The sequence below is a fragment of the Bombina bombina genome, chromosome 5, assembly GCF_027579735.1.
Source record: "Bombina bombina isolate aBomBom1 chromosome 5, aBomBom1.pri, whole genome shotgun sequence".
Lineage (NCBI taxonomy): Eukaryota > Metazoa > Chordata > Amphibia > Anura > Bombinatoridae > Bombina > Bombina bombina.
In genome coordinates, this window is record NC_069503.1 from 1,084,705,648 (window position 1) to 1,084,723,973 (window position 18,326).

The following is an 18,326-nucleotide window of genomic DNA, read 5'->3' on the forward strand; positions in this document are numbered from 1 at the left end:
TGGACCTGCACTAATAAAAGTCTCCCCTGCATGAGGATAGTACACGTGTCACATTCTGCACATACCTATGTATAGACTGACTGCTTTGGCCCCCAGTGCCACTGCGCCTGTTGCACCAATGGTAGTTCTGCCCCTGCTTGTGTTTCAATATTCACTATATAAACACTACAGTTATGTATTATTCTTGTAATATATGCAAATTTGTAATGGGCATTCTTGCCATTGTCCTAACTAACTCGAGATGAATTGTTACAAACTGCTTTTAATCTAATTTCCCTAACCAGTTTCTGGATTATTTATGTATGTTATGGCCTGTATCCTGTAGCGTTATCACCTTTTATTTGTTTTGTATTTTTTTTTTTTTGGCTTCCAGAAAAGTACTCCGACCATAATGCTGACCTTCTTTTTCTGTTTTTTTTTTTTTACATTGTTTACCAGTTAACGTATGCAAGGTACTTTGCAATGCAAAATATGTTTTCAAAGAAGTGTTCTCCACAGAGAAATATTGCCAGCCAGGTGGCATTATGAAGTAGCCGGTGGGAACAGTGTAGTAATAATAATATCACAGTTTCTGTTATTTAAAGTTTACTTAAGCTATGCAAAAAACAAATTAGTTTCATAATTGAATGTAAAATAGATTTCATAATAATTTGTACAACAAAATTGAAAAAAATATATTGGCTTGAATATAAGCTTGGGTGGTGTACCCATAAAATGTTCCCTGGGGAGAACACTGAGTACTGCTTTAGCCTTTTTATTTATTTAGTTATTTATGTATTTAATTAATTAATGTATTCATTAAAACAGTGCATATGTGCCACATGCACAGATCATACTTACTGATCAGCTCCTGTGTCAGTGTTTAAACTGACTGCTTGCTCTGAATGAATTTTATTCTGAAGCTTACTTAAGAATAAAATCTTCATCTCTTCCTTAAGATTATTTTATTATACAGTTCCCCCAGACCCCCCCCCCATATTATTTATTATTATTGTGATCTATTTATATTTTAAAATGTTCTATGTTTGTTAAATTGAGACTTTCATTCTTTATTAATTTCTTACAGTTCCATTGAGCAAGGTCCAGGCCGTAAATTCTGAAATTGCTTTGCCCAACAGTTTGAAGACTGCCAAGGGGAGTAAAAAGAAGAAATCACCTGGTTCTGTAAATTCCGAAATATCAGATACTTTTTTAACTTCTACAGGAATAGAGAAGGTTTCTGATAATTTGCAGGAAAAGGTGTTAAAGAAAGTGATTGAGAAGGACAAGCATTCAGAAGTTGGTAAAATACCATGCTTTTTTACCTTTTTTATTGCTTATAGCTCAAGACTAGGTCCTAGAAATACTGTTCTGTATTGCCGCTATTAGTTTGATATATAAAGTGATTCTTCTGCAAGGGGAAAGGAAGTTGTAAACATTACGTGGATCATTGGTTTGGTTATTGGCTTTTAGTGAGGGGTACTGATATAATGCCTAGGTCCACGAGTCGCACCATTCTATGCAGGTTATGGAGGAGAAAAACTGTGCGTGTTGAGGGGATCCCCAAAGCATTAAGGACTTTTTTTTTTTTAAATGGTTTGCATGTATATACACACACATTTATTTCACACAGCCTTTTTTGCATAAACGTTAGCACAGTACTTATGTTATTATGTGGCTTTTGTTTTCTCCACCATTGAAATAACAGTATAAAAAATAAATTTTTAATAAGTGTTATTTTAATTACCATTAAGTGGTATTTTCTGGTTTATAGGAAAAATCCAACTTGTTTTAGGACCTGCTTCGGTTGCCTCTAACAAAAATGGGTAATTCCATGTCAAATATACAAATGCAGGTTGCCTCACCATTTTTTTTTTTTTCTGAAAATTGGGTGGTGCTTTCTATAACTCTTTCTTTCTAATGACACAGTGAGTCCATGGATCATCTATAATTACTATTGGGAATATCAGTCCTGGCCAGCAGGAGGAGGCAAAGAGCACCACAGCAAAGCTATTAAATATCACCTCCCTTCCCTCCAAGCTCAGTTATTCTCTTTGCCTTTGTTAAGAGCAAGGAGGTGGTAAAGTTTAGGTGTCTGCAAGAAGATTCTTCAATCAAGATTTTATTATTTTCAGCAGTGCAAGTTTGTTCTGCTTTTCTCAGGGGGTGTAGCCGTAGTCCATGTCAGTCTCTTCAGTAGAGCAGTGGTGGCTTTTAAGCAATGGGAACTTGTGGGCATAATCTTCACTGCGGCTCCCAACTAATTATTGCTGCCCTAACTTGAAAGCCTGAGGGAGATTACTCGGTCTTTTCCTTTTTCCACAGGTACATGTGAGGGAGGTTGCCTTTCAAACCTAGTTAGCTGCCCTGCTTCCAGGCAGATTTCATAGAGTTAAATGATAAGTTAATTTTTCTAGGGAAGCATTCAGAAAAATATTGGCACTTTAACAGTTAATCTGTTGGGACTCATTTCTCCTATTGTGGGTTATAGGACAATGGAAGGCAGTTTGTGCAGGCACTGGGGGCGCGTGAGGAAAGGAACTATAGTCTTAGTTCATTTTTATTACTCAGCTTATGGTGGTTATACTTCCAGGCTTTACTTTCTTAGTTAATGACGGCCAGGAGGTTCTGGTTGTAATGCCCACGATGGGTGGGTCTGTTTTAGAAGTGGCAAAGAATTTGTGCGCTGTTTTCATCCCTACTCATTTCCGGTGTGTCGGATGTGTTCCTCCTAGTTGCGGTTCCGCTTTCTGTGCGAAGCGATCTCCGGATACCAAGTGAGCAGCTCTGATTGAGTCCGGATTTTTCTACTAACAGAACAGAAGTTGGGCAGTTATTAATTCCGGCGATCAGCAGGACAGGTAGGCACCTCAGCATGGCTGGTTGAGGTGTAAAGGCTGTCTGGGGTGTTATAAGACTTTTTTTGTATACAACATAAAAAAAGATTATTGTTTAAAATTTAAAGGGACAATACCGTTTTTTGTGTCATTTTAAAAGTCAAATAAAAGTATATTATTTTTTATTTGGTTGATACTTGGGTTAAGATGGACCAAGAGGCCCTGCAGAATGTTACTTTTACTTTGTTTTGATGCTAATGTGGAACCACCAATCCCTTTCTGTTCCTCATGTATTGAGAGAGCATTGAATTACAGGGATAGGCTTTTTTATTCTGAGTCAGCATTGTCTAAGGCGGATGCTGTTCAGGGATTTCCGGAAAATGTTCAGGATATGCCGCAGCTTTCTCCTCAAATGTCCCAAACTTTGTCTACACATGCAGTGCCTTGCGCTTCCTCTCAAACTCCGGTTGGAGTCTCATTGCAAGATATCGCTTTCCTTATGTCGTCTGCGGTAACTGATGTGCTGTCTGCTTTTCCCATGCTGCAGGGAAAGCGCAATTGGAAATCTAAGGCTTTAGGGAGTAAGATTTCTGACAGTCGTGGCTGTCCCGAATCTTTCTTCCCAGAAATCTGAGGAAGAAGATACTTCGGTGGCATCTGAGGGGGAAATCTGAGATGCAGACAGTGTAACTCCTTCTTCTGATGCTGAAGTGGTATTATTTAGATTTAAGCTGGAACACCTCCGCCTGTTACTTAAGGAGGTTTTGGCTACCTTGGACGACTCCGACACTACGGTCATAGTCAATCCTAAGAAGTCTAGTAAACTAAACAAGTATTTTGATGTGCCTTCCATGGTGGAGGTTTTCCCTGTACCAGATCTGCTACAGAGATTATTGCTAAGGAATGGGAGAGACCGGGTATTCTTTTTTCCCCCATCCCCAATTTTTAAGAAGATGGTTCCTATTGCTGACTCTATCAAGGAGTCTTGGCAGACGGTTCCCAAGGTTGAAGGGGCAATTTTCACCTTGGCTAAGAGAACTACTATTCCAATAGAGGATAGCTGTTCCTTCAGGGATCCTATGGATAAGAAGTTGGAGGGGTTGCTTAAAAAGATGTATGTAAACCAGGATTTACAATGTCAACTTGTGGTGTGTATTGCTACTGTCATCAGTGCGGCAGTATACTGGTTTGATGCGCTATCTGATTCTATTCAGACAGACACTCCTCTTGAAGAAATCCAGGATAGGATCAAGGCCCTTAAGTTGGCCAATTCTTTTATTACGGATGCTTCCCTACATGTTATTAAGTTGGGGGCAAAGATTTCTGGTTTTCCTGTACTGGCATGCAGAGCCTTATGGTTGAAGTCCTGATCTGCGGATGTATCATCTAAGTCTAAGCTTTTGGCGATCCCCTACAAGGGTAAGACCTTGTTTGGGCTTGGCTTGGCGGAAATTATTTCAGACATTTCGGGAGGAAAGGGTTATTTCCTCCCTCAGGATAAGAGGAATAAGCAGAAGGGACGTCAGAGTAATTTGCGTTCCTTTTTAAACTTCAAGGGCAAGCCTTCTTCTCCCTCTACCAAGCAGGACCAATCCAAATCTTCCTGGATGACTAAACAATCTTAGAACAAGGGGAAGCAATCTAAGAAGCCCGTTAATGATTCCAAGTCATTATGAAGGGTCTGCCCCTGATCCAGGACCAGATCTTGTGGGAGGGGGCAGACTTCCCTTCTTCGCTCAGGCTTGGGTTCAAGATGACCCGGATCCCTGGGCGGTGGATATTGTGTCCCAGGGATACAAACTAGCGTTCAAGGCCTTTCCTCCCAGGGGCAGGTTTCTACTCTCAAGATTCTCTGTAGACCAGATAAAAAGAGAGGCGTTCTTACACTGTGTCCGAGACCTCTCCGATATGGGAGTGATAGTTCCTGTTCCAAGTCTGGAACACGGTCTGGCATTTTACGCCAATCTGTTCGTGGTTCCCAAAAAAGAGGGAACTTTCAGACCAATTTTAGACCTCAAAAGTCTAAACAAGTTCCTCAGAGTACAGTCCTTCAAGATGGAAACTATCCGTTCCATTCTTCCCTTGGTTCAAAAAGGTCAATTAATGACAACAGTAGATTTAAAGGACGCGTACCTGCATATTCCCATCCACAGGGATCATCACAAGTTTCTGAGGTTCGCATTTCTAGACAAACACTTCCAGTTTGTGGCTCTTCCATTCGGCCTTGCCACAGCTCCCAGGATCTTTTCAAAGGTTCCATCTCAGACCTCTGCAGTTGGGCATGCTCAGGCAATGGAACGGGGATTATGCGGACCTATCTCCGTAAATTCTTCTGGATCAGGCGACAAGAGACTCTCTTCCTTGGTGGTTGTCTCAGGATCATCTCTCCCAGGGAACTTGTTTTCGCAGACCCACCTGGGTAATTGTAAAAACGGACGCCAGCCTGTTGGGATGGGGAGCAGTCTCGGGCTCCTTAATGGCTCAGGGGACATGGACTTGGGAGGAGTCTGTTCTTCCAATAAACATTCTAGAGCTGAGGGCAATCTTCAATGCTCTTCTGGCCTGGCCTCAGTTAGCTTCAGCCCAGTTTATCAGGTTCCAGTCAGATAACATAACTTCAGTGGCTTACATCAACAATCAGGGAGGAACTCAGAGTTCCTTGGACATGACAGAGGTAGCCAAGATTATTCAGTGGGTGGAGACCCACAACTGCTGTCTATCTGCGATCTACATTCCTGGAATGGACAGTTGGGAAGCGGATTTTCTGAGCAGACAGACTTTTCACCCGGGAGAGTGGGAACTCCATCTGGAAGTGTTTTCCAACTTGATTCTCAAATGGGAACAGCCCAAACTGGATCTCATGGCATCTCGTCAGAATGCCATGCTCCCGAGGTACGGGTCGAGGTTGAGGGATCCTCAGGCTGTACTGATAGATGCCTTGGCAGTCCCTTGGAATTTAATTCTAGCATACCTATTTTCTCTGTTCGCTCTCCTTCCTCGGGTCATTGCTCTAATCAAACAGGGGAGGGCGTTGGTGATCCTTGTTGCACCGGCGTGGCCTCACAGGATATGGTATGCAGACCTAGTGGGGATGTCATCTCTCCCACCTTGGAGACTCCCTCTGAGGAAAGACCTTCTACTTCAGGGGCCCTTCCTTAATCCAAATCTCATTTCTCTGTAGCTGACTGCTTGGAGATTGAACGCTTAATATTATATAAGCGGGGATTTTCTGAGTCGGTCATTGAGACCATGGTTCAGGCTCGTAAGCCTGTTACCAGGAAGATTTACTACAAGATATGGCGTAAATATTTGTATTGGTGTGAATCCAGAGGCTACTCTTGGAGTAGAGTTCGGATTCCTAGAATTCTGTCCTTTCTCCAGGAGGGTTTGGAGAAAGGTTTGTCGGCAAGTACCTTGAAGGTTCAAATATCTGCCTTGTCTATTTTGTTACATAAACGTCTGGCAGATGTACTGGACGTGCAATCGTTCGGTCAGGCCTTGGTCAGAATCAGGCCTGTGTTCAAATCTGTTACTCCTCCCTGGAGTCTTAACCTTGCTCTTAAAGTTCTTCAGCAGACTCTGTTAGAGCCTATGCATTCCTTAGATATTAAATTGTTATCTTGGAAGGTTTTGTTTCTTGTTGCTATTTCGTCTGCTCGTAGAGTCTCAGAGCTCTCGGCGTTGCAGTTTGATTCTCCTTACCTTATTTTTCACTCTGATAAGGTCGTTTTACACACTAAGTTAGGGTTTCTCCCTAAAGTGGTTTCTGATATGAACATTAATCAGGAGATTGTTGTTCCTTCTTTGTGTCTCCTAACCCATCTTCTCATAAGGAACGTCTGCTGCATAACCTAGACGTGGTGCGTGCATTGACATTCTATCTACAGGCGACTAAGGATTTTTGCCAGTCTTCTGCTCTGTTTGTAGTTTTAGGTTCCTGTCTTGTCCCTCCCTTATCATCTATGTCCTCTAGCTTGGATATTGATTCCCAATAGTAATTATAGATGATCCGTGGACTCACCGTGTCATTAGAAAGAAATTTTTTTTTTGTTTACCTGATAAATTTATTTATTTCTTGACACGGTGAGTCCACGTCCCGCCCTGTTTATTTAGACAGGTTTTTGTCGTATTATAAACCTCAGGCACCTCTGCACCTTGTTACTTCCTTTCTCTCCTTTTACTTCGGTCGAATGACTGGGGTTGGAGGGAAGGGAGGTGATATTTAACAGCTTTGCTGTGGTGCTCTTTGCCTCTTCCTGCTGGCCAGGAGTGATATTCCCAATAGTAATTATAGGTGATCCGTGGACTCACTGTGTCAAGAAAGAAATACATTTATCAGGTAAGCATAAATTTATTTTTTCCTTCTTGATACAGGGAGAGTCCACAGCCGCATTCATTACTTGTGGGAAATACTGAACCTGGCCACCAGGAGGAGGCAAAGACACCCCAGCCAAATTCTCAAATACCTCCCCCACTTCCCTCATCCCCCAGTCATTCTTTGCCTTTCATGACAGGAGGTTGGCAGAGAAGTGTCAGAAGATTTCAGAGTAGTTCCTTAGGAAGGGTATCTACCCTTCGAGATGGGACTAGAGTTTTAAGTAGTCTTGTCAGCCTTTCAGTGAGAGCATTGATGAAAATTAGAGTCTGGAGATGCAGGGGAGAGTCTTTTCTGCGAAACCATCCAGACTCATATTAACAAGTCCTAAGCAATCAGCGTTGACGAGTTTTGCTGCCCACTTTTCATCACTTAAAGGGACAGTCTACACCAGAATTTTTATTGTTTTTTTTTTTTGTTTTTTTGCAAATAAATTTTTTATTGAAGTTGAAACAAAGATTAACAAACAGTATTCACCTTTAAGATAATATTACATCCAATAAAGTATTACAATGCCTAAAAGCAAATATTAATGACAACACAGAATGCGCCTGTAATAAGAGAAATACACATCAAAGATTAACATGGTGCTAGGCAAAAGCTTAGGTGAAAGGAATTAGAACTTCATTTTATATTATAGTACTAGCAAATGATCTCCACTACCTGATAGGAAACACTTATTGACATATCTGAATCAAGGTATCTGCCTGTGGAGGGTTAGCATATGAGGCGGCCACTCTTGGGCCGAAAAATATAAGGGGGGGGGGGGGGACTATCAGCGGGCGAAAGCCGCTTAAATATGTAGAAGGGGGGGGAGTGGAGGGCGGAGCCAGTTAGTATGTCAAATTTATAAACAGGGGTTACTCAAGGTATGGGAATTTATATGCATAGTTGAGGGGCTTTCAATAAGATAGATAAGGGAAGTTCTTAAGAAAGTTATATGGAGAGGGAAGATATTAGTATGTATGAATTATACAGGGTCACTGGGTGAGCTCCTCTCCTGGGGAGATGTCAGCTATAGACGGTGCGGGAAAAAGGAAAAGGAAAAGGGATATGACCCGCAGGCAACCAGTACCGGCGGGAAAGGGAGGAGAGGAACCCAACAGTAACAGGGAGTGAATTGTTAACACGTCACACTGCCTCGGCCGCTGGCAGTGCGGAAAAATGCCAAAATATACTGGGGTCTCAGAAATTCTAATGTAATGTAACATAACACTTTCCACTATAATCCCCTGTAACATAAGGATGCAACCATTAGTAGCCCCAAAGATTGCAACAGCTAGGAAAAGGATATTCAGTACATGTAATACTAGCACATTGCAGTAATATTGGCAATTCAAAGGACTATAGGCAAATATGACCTAGTAGGATAGGATTATGTATCATAGTTAACGTTAGCTGCAAACATTATAGGACAGAGAACATTAAGCGCTATCTGAATATTACCTAAATAAAACATATTGTGACACTGGACACTGACAACATCATATTAGGTATTTCCAAAATATATACTCAGTTTTAGCTCTGTGACCTTAATAACGGAAGTACAATATAATATAACAGACTCGGCACTTCTATCACATTGTAAACATGTGCAAAACATTGTATAGAAGAGAGAGCAACTCTAGAAGGCATTGGGAGGACTGAGTATCTAAGTATTGAGCACAGTGTATTAAAATTAACACTATATAATAATAAGTGATATTTGGCTAGAAAAGTGTCTCTAGGGATTAGCTTAGGTAGGGCAAGATAACTATTACTTGAAGTATACACAAAAAACAAAACAAGAAAACAGAAAAAAAAAAGAAACATGTAAATATGAATCGTGATCATAGCACAAAGTATAGTCTCCTAATTCTCAGAAAGGTGACTTAGCATGTAGAGAACTATCTATTGTAAGATGGAGAACTACATCAAGTATAAGTTGGAATCTCCAAAGTAGTTCCTCTAATAACCACTATTGCAGAAAATTATGTTCACACATATATATATGCTTTTAAACTTTAACATAATTAGGCTGGTTATATTAATGTCTCTTGACTGAAAGATGTGAAAACTTAGATAGGATATATGAGAAAATCAGGAATATGCGCTATATCTAAGCTAACTGAACCATGTCCCCCCAAGAGTACAGGATATACAGTCATGACAGAAATGAGCTCTTTAGGGAAACAAAAATATATCTTAACATTCACCACCTAATAGTATTTAATATATTTGGCGATATAATAGAAGCAAAGTAAAACTAACCAAAAACCAACATAAAAAGAAAATAAAAATAATAATAAAAAAAAAATAAAAATAGACAGTTAGGTTATAAATATCACACGTAGTGTTTTGTCTGAGGATCATGTTAAACTAAAGCTCTCTTGCACTGGTAAGATTCAGCAAACATTTCTTATCATGAGCTAACTTGCTATCAGAACACATTATAGGTGGACAGAGATCAAAATGACTCAGTTTATGGAACAAGCTGCAGTCCTTGTCCTCAGACTAACAAGTCGTCATCCAGAAAGCAATGCTAAAGCAACATAAATCGTTTAATCAGGGTGTCAGTCTGAAAGCTGAATCATATTAAGTGTATATAAGGGGCCAGATTCAAACCTTAAATTAAGCGGTGGCAGGCTATTGTAGGAAGGAGACCCCAGAGTTTAGCCACAACCAGACATTAGCCGACACCAGATCTTAAAGCACTGCCAGGGACAGGCAGAAGATCGTATCTCTGGTGCATGATATCTGCTGTACAGGTCAGTGTGCAGGTCAAGATGCTACATCGGCTGTTGAGGGAAGTGTCAAGGCTTTTAATTGTATGTCCGGTTTCACTACTAGCTGAACTAGTCCCAAGTAGCAATAAATGACCGGCACGGGGGCCCCAGACATGTGATGTAACTACTCTCCCATCAAACGGCCCAAGAATGGAGAGAGATACATTCCCAGTTAACACCTTGGTGTCGGTTATAAGCAAGGAGGAATAAAAATCAGAAATCCCAGGGTTTAACTTGCCTAAATAGGTGGTTCCGTGAGGGGTGTGAGATTTTTTGTCTGGAGGTTCAGGTCTGTTTCCCTGTGAGAGCGAGTGCTTCTCCTGAGGCTTCTGGGTCAATGGCGTGTATTCAGCTACCACAGGGGTAGCGTAGGTATGAGCAAAGAATGCTTCCACTTCTGAAGCCAAAATCCTTAGATGATCCTTGATATCTATGTATATCACGGTTGTCACTTGTTCCCCACAAGTCATTATGCTGGTTTAGCGGGAGTTGTCTCCTATTACAGATCAGTCATTATGGTAGCGGGTTAGCAGCTGCACCGATGTAGCATAAGTATATGTCTATCACTGTGGATTCTGTTGTGCCGACATCCATTCACAGCCCGTTATTGTTGAACTGGAGCAGTGTTAAGGCTCAATTCACTGATGGTTATAAGATGTAGCTTATACGCTGCCAAATGAGATAAGTAGATGAGCTTAAGTGCAGTGGTAAATAGCTGTTAGAAAGTGCAGCAGGCTACTTCTCTCTCCTAAATGGGTTCCCTCGTGTAGTTAAAGATGGCTGCCTTCTGGAGTCCCGGGTGACTGTGCCTCACGATCTTACCGAGAAAACTCTAAATACAGTAATCCACAATCTTCAGGCTGCTCTGTGGAGAACCATGAGCTACGAGAGAGCCCTCAATGACAATTTTAGTTGAGCTGAACGGTCTAATATATGATAATTGGTAATAGATATCAGGAGCTATGAAATAGTGCGACCGTTCAGACTCAACGCTGGCTCCGCCCCAATTTTTATTGTTTTAAAAGATAGATAATCCCTTTATTACCCATTTCCCAGTTTTGCATAACCAACACAGTTATAATAATATACTTTTAACCTCTGTGATTATCTTGTATCTAAGCCTCTGCAAACTGCCCCTTTTTTCAGTTATTTTGACAGACTTGCAGTCTAGCCAATCAGTGCCTGCTCCCAGATTACTTCACGTGCACGAGCACAGTGTTATCTATATGAAATATGTGAACTAACACCCTCTAGTGGTGAAAAACTGTTAAAATGCAATCTGAAGGAGGTGGGCTTCAAGGTCTAAGAAATTAGCATATGAACCTCCTAGGTTAAGCTTTCAACTAAGAATACCATGAGAACAAAGCTAAATTGGTGATAAAAGTAAATTGGAAAATTGTTTAAAATTACATGCTCTATCTGAATCATGAAAGTTTATTTTGGCCTAGACTGTCCCTTTAAGTCCATTTTTAGAAGCAACGCTACAATCTGTCAAATTTGAAGGACCATGTTTTCTGTTCCACTGCATAGATTCCGGAAATATTGTTTCATTTTTTATACATATGTTAATGATGTAAGACAGGGTCACAGTGAGACTCATTTTTATCTTTATGGAATCAAGGGTTATTATCCCCTGAGGGTGGCTATTGAACAGTAGGGTTTTTAATCATATTTGTTATGTGATTTCGGCTGCTTTATGTGTAGCAGACGTTTGGACTCATAGGCTGATATGGAACGTGCAGGTTATTTTTATTATTCATATTTGAGAGCTGCACAGTTTTATTAAGCTGGCGTGCTTTTCCTTAGCTGGGGCGGTCCTGCATGACGCACCGTGTGACCAGGAGTGGTCTCGTTTTTTTCCATTTCTTATTTTTGACCAAGTGTCTGCGGAGAGGAACGTGTTTCTCTATCTGTCTGGGTCATAGGAGGTGGTAAGTGCCCCAGCCATTAGGGGTATAAGGTGCCAATTATTTTTTTCTATAATTTAAATTAAATGAGTTATGGAGGATTCTGATAATTTAGAGGGGGACCCCTCTAATACAGAATTTGATACCTGTGTATATTGTGAGGAGGCCGGGGTAGTCCAGCCCTCTCAATTATGTTTTGTATGCCGTTACAGGGTGTTCTCATCAACCAATGTTGAGATGTTAGAGATAACTGAGCCATGCGCCTCTGAGGATGTGTTCCCTAGAATCATCTGTTCCTACACATGCAGTTTCCCCGGATACCGCTGATCCTTCGCCTGAAGGGGCTTTTTTCCACCAGATGTTACTGCGCAGTTCCGCATATCCATCTCTACGGCCTTAGTGATTTTGCCTCTTCCTGCTACGTGCAAGCAAAGGGTTAATCCAGGTGCTCCTGCCCAGGGACTGTCATGTAAATTGACGATTGTATCTGATCAGTCATCTGGGGGTGCGGTTCCCTCTGAGGCTTCAGAGGTAGGACCTCCAGGGTTGGAGTCTGCTGATTTGATTCCTCTGACTAAACGGGATTTAGCATTTAGCCTGCGCTTGCTTCTGAGAGAAGTTTTGGCTATGTTAGAGATCCTAGTACTGATCTGTCTTGATTAGATGGGGGAAGAAGGGTATATATATTTAGCAGCTTGTCTTTTGATTTCAGGAATAATTTTAACCCCACAATACACCATAATTGTATATGTCTGAAACCTTATCTTTCAGTAAATTCGCTTTAGGTTTTAGGTCTCCAGCCGTTTCATCACTGGTGTAGCTCTCTGTGAACACTAATAAATTTACACACAGGAGCCTTATGGTATTATTATTTATTTTTTATATATATATGTAAAATAGCACAATTGCTTACAAGAATTTGAGTGATTATAAATGATCATTTATGAACCATAATGATCAATTATTGGTCTATTTGAATATGCTTTTGTGCATGCACTCTTCTTGCTGTTGTGACTATTTTTTCATTGACATATAAAGATGCCATTCCCATGCAATTTTTATGCATCACTAATTACAATGTATAGTGTTCTCATGCAAGTTTATCTCATTTTATTTCATTTTATTCTGTTTATTCTGTTTATTTTGGTTATTTTACCAATTTTGTCAATTTAGCTTCTTAGCTTTCATCAGATGGAATGCCTCAAATCATGTAAATTATGTTTACTATAAACAATGTAGATTATGTCAGTGTATCTGTTTATCTATATAGTCCTTGAATTTTGTCTGTTTAGTTACTTAGCTAATATTTCACTATACAGCACTTTGGTAGTGGGCTCTTTAAATTGTAAGGAGAGTAGGTATAGTAATTACTGTTTGACACACCTTGTTGAATTTTTAACACTGATTGAATTTTAACCAATGAAATGTAACCTACTTCCTTAAATAGGTTGTCAGGTGTTCCCATAAACAGCTATGATTACGACCTGAGGGTCGAAACATGTCAGCCGTTTTGTACAAGTGATTGTGTCTTACTCACTGTCCCCATGGATGTTGTGGACATTTTAAAGTTTTGGAATAAAATTTGGAACTTTTAACTCTATTCGTCTGCTGCAATCTGCCCTTGTTACACACACACACATATATATATATATATATATATATATATATATATATATATATTTATTATAATATAATTTTTTTTATTTTATTTATAATCCCAGTTCCGAGCTCTATAGTAGGGTTTGTGTCATATGACAGGCAGGACCTGTTTTTGCACATTGCACTTCTTGGCTATCACTTTTTGTGCGCTTGCCTATTTTCTTTGTCTATTCCGTTTCAGTATAGTTTTTCTCTTGCAAGGTGTATCCAGTCCACTGATTCATCCTTACTTGTGGGATATTCTCATTCCCTACAGGAAGTGGCAAAGAGATCACACAGCAAAGCTGTCCATATAGCTCCCCCTCTGGCTCCGCCCCCAGTCATTCTCTTTGCCGGGAGGGTAAAGTGAATGTGGTGTTAGATTTGTAGTTTTTATATCTTCAATCAAAAGTTTGTTATTTTTAAATAGTACCGGTTTGTGCTATTTACTCTGTGGCAGAAATATGATGAAGAATTCTGCTGAGAGGAAAATGATTTTAGCATGTTGTAACTAAAATCCATTGCTGTTCCCACACAGGATTGAGGAGTACCAGAAAACTTCAGTTGGGGGGGAACAGTTTGCAGGCTTAACTGCTTTGAGGTATGTTTCAGTCATATTTTTTCTAGTCAAGACAAGATAATGCTAGAAGACTGACAAGATTCCCCATGTGGGAAGGGTAAGCCACGTTCTGAAACTTAGTAGAGAACTAGAGGCTTATTTAAGTGGGCTCCATAGACTGGTTATCACTTTAGCAGGGCAATCGATTATTTTGTTTAGAAAAATACTCTTTATTGACACTTTTAAGCACTTGTGATGTGTTTATTGGGGTTTTATTCCATATGGCATTATGTTTAGTCACCTAAATTGGGTTCTGAAGGCCCCACAGCTCCAGAGTGGAGTGGGAGGGGCCTAATTTCACGCCTCAGTTGCGCAGTTTATTCTGACAAGATTTCCCTGCATGCTGCTTCACATGGGTCCAGAGACTGCTTGAGGACTTCAGGAGGCTTGCTTTTCTCAAATTCAATCCTTAAGGGAAGGTAGGGCCACAGCAGGCTGCTGTGGCAAGGTGCTGTAGTTTATTAACCGGTTGTTTGCTTTAGGCGGCTCCGGTTTGGGCATTAAAGGGTTTATCAGGCTGAAACTTGCTGTGCAATCATATCGAAGCATTAGGCACATACTGATTTGGTTCATTTTTCACCGTTTTGTAAAATTGTGTGCGCTTTTATTATCTTAAAGGCACAGTACCATTTATTGCAAATTGTATTTTTTATTATTCCAAGCCTGCTTGTGTATAATACCAATCTGTTAAACATGTCTGACACTAAGGAAAAGCCTTGCTCTATGTGTTCAGAAGCCATGGTGGAACCCCCACTCAAAATGTGTCCCAAGTGCACTAATGTGTCTATACACTTTAAAGATCATATTGTGTCACTTAAAAATATAGCCCTAGAAGATTCTTTGACTGAAGGTAATGAGGATAGTGCGCCTTCCACCAGTTACGCCCGCTCAAGCGATACCTAGTACCTCTAGTGCATTAGCACCTATTACATTGCAACATCTGGCGGCAGTCATGGATCATTCCCTTGCGGCCTTTCTATCCAAACTGCCAATTTTCCCTAAAAAGCGCGATAGCTCTGTTTTGAGAACAGATGAGGAGCAGTCGGAAGCTTTGGGAGGCTTATCTGATGTACCCTCACAACACTCTGAAGTAGGGGCGAGGGATGTTATGTCTGAGGGAGAAATTTCTGACTCAGGAAAAGTTTCTCAGCGGGCAGAATCAGATTCACTAGCATTTAAATTTAAATTGGAACACCTCCGCATACTACTTAGGGAGGTCTTATCAACTCTGCATGATTGTGACCCTATGGTGGTCCCAGAGAAATTGTGTAAAATGGACAAATATCTAGAAGTCCCTGTATACACTGATGCGTTTCCGATCCCTAAGAGGGTGGCGGATATTGTTGCTAGGGAGTGGGAAAGACCAGGTGTACCTTTTGTTCCCCCACCTATCTTTAAGAAAATGTTCCCCATAACTGATCCCAGGCGGGACGCGTGGCAGACGGTCCCTAAGGTAGAGGGGGCAGTTTCAACACTAGCCAAGCGCACAACCATACCAATTGAAGACAGTTGTGCTTTCAAAGATCCTATGGATAAAAAATTAGAAGGTTTACTAAAGAAAATATTTGTTCAACAAGGTTTCCTTCTCCAACCTATTGCCTGCATTATTCCTGTAACTACTGCAGCGGCTTTCTGGTTTGAGGCGCTGGAGGAGTCGCTCCAGACGGAGACCTCATATGACGAAATTATGGATAGAATTAAGGCTCTAAAGCTGGCTAATTCTTTTATCATAGATGCCGCTTTGCAATTAGCTAAGTTAGCAGCGAAAAATTCTGGTTTTGCCATCATGGCACGCAGAGCGCTTTGGCTTAAATCATGGTCGGCCGACGTGTCGTCTAAAACAAAATTACTGAATATTCCTTTCAAGGGAAAGACCCTTTTCGGGCCTGAGTTGAAAGAGATTATTTCGGATATCACTGGGGAAAAGGCCATGCCCTCCCGCAAGATAGGCCTTTCAAAGCTAAAAACAAGGCTAATTTTCATTCCTTTCGCAACTTCAGGAGCGGTCCTTCAGCCTCTGCTACCGCAAAGCAAGAGGGTAACACTTCACAGCCCAAGGCAACCTGGAAGCCTTTGCAGGGCTGGAACAAGGGTAAACAGGCCAAGAAGCCTGCAGCTGCTACTAAGACAGCATGAAGGGGTAGCCCCCGATCCGGGACCGGATCTGGTAGGGGGCAGACTCTCTCTCTTTGCTCAGGCTTGGGCAAGAGATGTTCCCGATCCCTGGGCATTAGAGATAGTTGCTCAGGGATATCTTCTAGAATTCAAGGACTCTCCTCCAAGGGGAAGGTTCCACATATCTCGTCTGTCTACAGACCAGACAAAGAAAGAGGCGTTCTTACGCTGTGTAGAAGATCTACTCAAGATGGGAGTGATATATACAGTTCCAATTACAGAACAAGGACTGGGTTTTTACTCAAACCTGTTTGTGGTTCCCAAAAAGGAAGGAACTTTCAGACCAATCCTGGATCTAAAAATTCTAAACAAATTCCTCAGAGTTCCATCTTTCAAGATGGAGACCATTCGGACAATATTACCGATGATCCAGGAAGGTCAATATATGACTACCGTGGATCTAAAGGATGCGTACCTTCATATTCCTATCCACATAGATCACCATCAGTTCCTAAGGTTCGCTTTTCTGGACAAGCATTACCAGTTTGTGGCCCTTCCCTTCGGGTTGGCCACCGCTCCCAGAATTTTCACAAAGGATGCTAGGGTCCCTTCTAGCTGTACTAAGACCACGGGGCATTGCAGTAGCACCCTATCTGGACGACATCTTAATACAGGCGTCATCTTTTCCCAGAGCCAAGGCTCATATGGATATTGTTTTGGCCTTTCTAAGGTCTCACGGGTGGAAGGTGAACACCGAAAAAAGTTCTCTGTCCCCACTCACAAGGGTTCCCTTCCTGGGAACATTAATAGACTCGGTAGAAATGAAAATATTTCTGACGGAGGTCAGAAGGTTAAAGCTTCTAAGTACTTGCCAAGCTCTTCATTCCATTCCTCGGCCATCTGTATGGAGGTTATCGGATTAATGGTAGCAGCAATGGACATAGTACCTTTTGCTCGAATTCATCTCAGGCCACTGCAATTGTGCATGCTCAAACAGTGGAATGGAGATTATGCAGATTTGTCTCCTCAAATCCAACTGGACCAGAAAACCAGAGATTCTCTTCTCTGGTGGTTGTCTCAGGATCACCTGTCTCAGGGAATGTGCTTCCGCAGACCGGAGTGGATCATTGTAACGACCGACGCCAGTCTGTTAGGCAGGGGCGCGGTCTGAGACTCCCTGAAAGCTCAGGGCCTATGGTCTCGGGAAGAGTCTCTTCTCCCGATTAACATTTTGGAACTGAGAGCGATATTCAACACGCTCCAGGCATGGCCTCAGCTAGCGGCGGCCAAGTTCATCAGATTTCAGTCGGACAACATCACGACTGTAGCATACATAAATCATCAGGGAGGCACAAAGAGTTCCTTAGCGATGAAGGAAGTAACCAAGATAATCAGGTGGGCGGAGGATCACTCTTGCCATCTATCTGCAATTCACATCCCAGGAGTAGACAACTGGGAAGCGGATTTCCTAAGTCGTCAGACTTTTCACCCGGGGGAGTGGGAACTCCACCCGGAGGTATTTGCTCAGCTGACTCAGCTATGGGGCATTCCAGAGTTGGATCTGATGGCGTCCCGTCAGAACACCAAACTTCCTCTTTACGGTTCCAGGTCCAGGAACCCCAAGGCGGCATTCATAGATGCTCTAGTAGCGCCTTGGTCCTTCAATCTGGCCTATTTCTTTCCAACGTTTCCCCTTCTCCCTCGGCTGGTAGCGAGAATCAATCAGGAGAAGGCCTCAGTAATTCTGATAGCGCCTGCGTGGCCACGCAGGACTTGGTATGCAGACCTAGTGGACATGTCATCTGTCCCACCATGGACACTGCCAATGAGGCAGGATCTTCTAATACAGGATCCATTCAATCATACAAATCTAGTTTCTCTGCAGCTGACTGCTTGGAGATTGAACGCTTAATTCTATCAAATCGTGGGTTCTCTGAATCATTCATAGATACTCTGATCCAAGCTAGAAAACCTGTCACCAGGAAAATTTACCATAAGATATGGTGGAAATATCTTTGTTGGTGTGAGTCCAAGGGTTACTCGTGGAGTAAGATTAGGATTCCAAGGATATTGTCTTTTCTCCAAGAAGGA

At 41.6% G+C, this 18,326-nt stretch overlaps 1 protein-coding gene across 4 annotated transcripts in view; it reads left to right on the forward strand.

The window, feature by feature from the left end:
* PHF20L1 (PHD finger protein 20 like 1) overlaps positions 1–18,326 on the forward strand; it is a 584,626-nt gene that overhangs the window by 277,296 nt on the left and 289,004 nt on the right. For all 4 annotated transcript variants that reach the window (XM_053715368.1, XM_053715369.1, XM_053715370.1 and 1 more), the window contains one exon: positions 1,067–1,282. In XM_053715368.1, the coding sequence (XP_053571343.1) occupies positions 1,067–1,282 (216 nt within the window). The remainder of the gene's footprint in view (positions 1–1,066; positions 1,283–18,326) is intronic.